General features: G+C 40.9%; 1 protein-coding gene across 1 annotated transcript in view; it reads right to left on the bottom strand.

Annotated features, from left to right (window-relative positions):
• Nucleotides 1-1,576: 1,576 nt before the first annotated feature.
• The window catches only part of LOC106805877 (telomere length regulation protein TEL2 homolog), a 31,217-nt gene continuing 28,247 nt past the window's right edge, over nucleotides 1,577-4,546 (bottom strand). The window contains exon 5 of the mRNA XM_014807648.1: nucleotides 1,577-1,823. Coding sequence (XP_014663134.1) covers nucleotides 1,791-1,823 — 33 coding nt within the window. The 3' untranslated portion in view covers nucleotides 1,577-1,790. The remainder of the gene's footprint in view (nucleotides 1,824-4,546) is intronic.

Below are 4,546 nucleotides of genomic sequence, written 5' to 3'. Positions count from 1 at the left end.
CTGTACACCGGTATACAAAGCCTAGCTCATCTATAGATTTTAGATACTGTATTCAGTAAGTAATCCCTAAGATATCACAGACCGCTCTGCAAGCCGAAATCCGCGGTGATGGATGGTGCTCTTCACATTTCGTTCTGCCTCAGGTGAGCTTCTTAGCATCAGAACACCTGTCTCAGGTGAGAGCCGCTTGTTGTTTCTGGCGGCACTCCTGCGTGTATTTAATGCGAGCTTACTATCCACCTAGATATAGCCGCCGCCCTAAAAGTTTGCTAGCGCTGTACGCATCCTTTTAATGAAGTACAGAAGTGCTGTTAATTAATCCATGGGAACCGGCGGAACCATTTTTAGGGCCAAATGGAACTGCAAGAGGCCATTCAGAAGTGGATGACCAGAAACCATTTGATGAGATACTTTGAGGATACGATGTAGGCAGGCCGAGACCAGCAGGACCTTTCTCTATCCAGTTCTCTACCCACGCCCCGCAGCGGGAGAACAAGCACGAATGAGCGCCTGCTGCGTGACGAAAGCTTAACTGTAGTATCATTGTATTTTGTTATAGTGTGACATGCGTGTTAGCGAGTTGCAAGTGATAAAAGAATTACATGCAAAATCGGCAATAGGCATGGCAAAAAAAGCTGCTCTGTGAGCAGTGGCGGACTTATGTTTGTTTGCACAGAAACTTGGTTTCACGCTTTCTCACTCTCCCCTAAACAGCATTGTACCTTACTCAAACGAAAGTGTGTGGCAAAATAAAACATAAAAAATTTTGTTAATGTTAACACAAGTGTCTGAAAATTTTGTTGTTGTTTACATCATCACTTCAGGGGTAGAAAATTAACTTTTGAACACGGGAGTCCAACGGACCTCCTTAACCATCAAAAAGAGGGAGTCCGGCAGCAAAATGAAGGATCCGCGTCTGGAGGTTAAGACAATTCAAAGAAGTATTAACAATGAACGCATGTTTTAAATGGCCAAACTAGGCCGGCATTGATTATGCAATGTAGACGAATCTAGCCGTAACTTGCGACCCTTGCTGGTAGTTAATAAGTACATAACCACTTACATCAAGCGTGTTAATTAGTTGTACCAATATCACTGCTGAGTTACTAAACGACATAGATCCAATAATTGAATATACACAGCAGTCCAAGAAATCAGTTGTTTATAGTTTCAAAAGCAGCTGCCGGCGAAGCGGAGTGTAGATACAGACTCGCTTTCTGAAATCTCCTGCGATGGACACATTTTACCCGGGGGCAGACGTAGAATCGAATATCAACCACACCTGATTTCCAGTCTTGCTTGTAATGTAACCAGCAGTGATATTGGACAAACTAATACGCGTTTGGCTATAAGGTTATGTACTTATTAACTACACAAGGTGCCAGTTACTCTAGCATTCGTCAACATTGCATAATCAATGGGCCTAGTATGCCTTTAAGATTTATGCGGTTGCCTGTCTGCCAAATTTTCTTTGGATATTAGCTGAAAAAATACGATAATGCCGCGAGGCCGTGCTCTGGAACTCACTAGTTAGTATGGCATAATTTTCAGGGCGTCGCACGGACTCCTGCACATGTCAAATCAGGGAGTCCGACAGTAAATCAGGGAGTATTTGACTCCGGACTCCCGTTAATTTCGCACCCTGTCACTTTGGTGTCACATAAATGATCAGCAATGGCATTATTTTGTTTCTTTCTGGTCCTCGCCTTTGTCTCCCATGGTCTGTAGGTGAACACGTTGGTGGATTCTTTCACTCGGGTTGTACCACTCCATTGCATACTGTGGCTGTGTCACGTTGGGAGACTTGCATTAATAGTCAATTCCTGGCAAAGGAATAAATATATTGTCTCTGAGATAACATAACTAAGAGTACAAAAAATGATAAGGTACATCAAAAAACGTCCACTAATGAAATCATCCTATTTGTAAACACTATACTTATTCACTAATCTGTGAGAGAGTATCATAAATTTATGTATTGTGAATATATCATATTGCATTTAATTATACATACATGGGTTCATTATGTTACTTTATCAGTCGGACTGAATTGAAGACTCCAAATTTTTTACGAATTTTGAACCAAACTTATGGACAACCAGGCATAACTATGAAAATTCATTGCAAAAATCTACAGACGCTAAACACCGTTTAAAACTGTAGAATAAGCGAGTACACGTGCAAAGTTTCCTGAGCGTGGCCAGGTAAGAGAAAATCTTTGCATACGGGATATACAGACGATAGAATTTCCATTGTCATAGTTTTCCTTCGTGGTATTCAATTCCCACTGCTATGGAAGTTTGTTAAAATGGTAATGGCCACCACGAGCGATTCTTCAATAAAGTTGTTTAAAATTGAAGGGGACAATAGTCTAGAGCTTTAATAAATATTTTCAGTTAAAGTTAGTTGGAAATTACGTTGAATATTACGTTGCATAAATTTGCAGTTCAACATTACTATATTTTTTTTTAAACGGTTGATCATTTGCTCACAAGGCCGGCAGCACCACTACATGCACATCCACTGATGAAGTTGCACTGAACAACTTCAGTTGCAGCCTGCGGACCGACGGCATTAACTGTTCATTAACTTGAAATAAGAAGAATTGCACTGAAGTGCGCAAAGTAAACATGACAAAAATGCCCAACTTACACACCACAAATTGTTGTGTGTTGCTAACCTTTTTGTACCCCCCTACATTGACAACTCTATGAAGTGCAATTTCAACATAATACACATACTTTTGGTGCGCGATTTCAACCACTTTTATGAGGCGCGATGATGCACGTACCATGGCACAATTTTGGGTGCGGGGTGGAGCGCGAGCGCGATCGCGCCCCTTAAAAATGAAAGCCTGCTTATTGGATCAGGGTAGTAGTACAGCTGTAGCAGGGTTGATGTTGATCAGGAGTAGATAATAGGGAATCTACTCCTGATGTTGATGGATACTGGCTCAGTGAATATCGTGAAAATGCTGGTTGTATCATGTGTCTGACGTCATAATGACGTCAGCCGCTGCTTACTACACATGTACGCGGGCAAGCAAAAACGCTCTGATGGTTCACATGTACCGTTTATATGGAGAAATGAGCATGTACACAGGTGGCACATAGTGTTAGCCATCGAATAAAGTTGAAAGCGAAAAATCGATGAAATTTCATGCACAACGTGGAGAGTATCCTTAATCCGGATATATTATATTTATAGCCTAAAGGTTCAGATAATCTCTAGTCTAGATTATTATGGTCATTTTAAATTTTTTTTTTTGACTCATCCCCGACTGGTTATCTTAGATATCTTTATCTTTGATCTTGGTTATCTTACCGACTGCTCATCCCCGACTTTACCCGGAACGCTTTAAATCTCAAAAGCTGCATATTCCGGAATAAGTCGGTTTCCAATCTTAAAATTGCTGTAGATCGGTCAATTCTTTAGATATAGCCAAATATTATATATCATTTTAAAGGTAATTAAATGATCTATTCAGATATGCACATAGATTGTAGAATTTCCTACTTAATCCTGGTCTTGCTGGAGCGGGTCACAATTGGACTTCTACTGTTACACTGTTAGTGTTAGTGTTTCTGTTAGTGCTAGCATAGTGACAGTCACAGAGCGAGTGCTGTCAACAAGCTATTATATATTGCAGGCATTCTATTATTCTGTGTATACTCGCTATTTAATTGGCTCTAGCCTCTAGTCTGTTACTAGTAGTAGTAGTAGTACTATAGCCCGCGTACAGTTGCCGCAGAGCAAGTTCTACTACTAGTGTTACTACTACTACTACTACTACTTGGCTAACTAGTACACTGCTGCTATTCCACTTGTGACATTGTTGCTGTTGGATGATGCTCATGCCGGTTATACCGTACCTAGTATTACTTTAGTTTTGCCTTTTGAAAGTTTTTTTTTGCAATGACAGGTTTGAGGTTTTTGTTGGGACGTTACTATAATGATGTTACATCTTTCAGCAATGGAGTACCATGTCCCGGCCACCGTACCGATGTTTCGCTCGAAACTACGAGAAATGTTCTTGAGAAACAATCATGTGACTGACATTCGGGCCGTTGATAGACTAGTCATCAAGGTACATACTACATTCTCACAATAAATTTGCAGATGGGGGTATATAATGTGTGATTCAGTAGGACACTAATTAAGACATTTTATAGATATAATTTTATTTGTCATAGGAACATTTTATAGTATGGGACAATATTCATACTTCATTTTTAGCTCATCTGACGTAGTCTAATGCTGCTTGTAGAATCGCATGATCGTCCGTCCGTGCGTCCGTCTGTCAACAGTTGGGCACAAACCTTAACCGCTCGACGTACGGTCACGATATTCGGGACGTGGGGGGGTAATCCAAAAACGAGTTGGTATGTCGAAGCTGGGGGTCAAAGGTCAAAGGTCAAGAGGTGTAAAAGAAGGGGGAACATTCCCTCCTTAACTTAAGGTATAGGGAGGAAATGCAGAATTGCGGCACAAATCTAAACGGCTACGACCTAGGCTCGTGATAGTCGGTGTATAGCATCATGGTAGG

The sequence above is a fragment of the Priapulus caudatus genome, unplaced genomic scaffold (assembly GCF_000485595.1).
Source record: "Priapulus caudatus unplaced genomic scaffold, Priapulus_caudatus-5.0.1 Scaffold131, whole genome shotgun sequence".
Lineage (NCBI taxonomy): Eukaryota > Metazoa > Priapulida > Priapulimorpha > Priapulimorphida > Priapulidae > Priapulus > Priapulus caudatus.
This window is presented reverse-complemented; position numbering and strand designations above follow the sequence as displayed.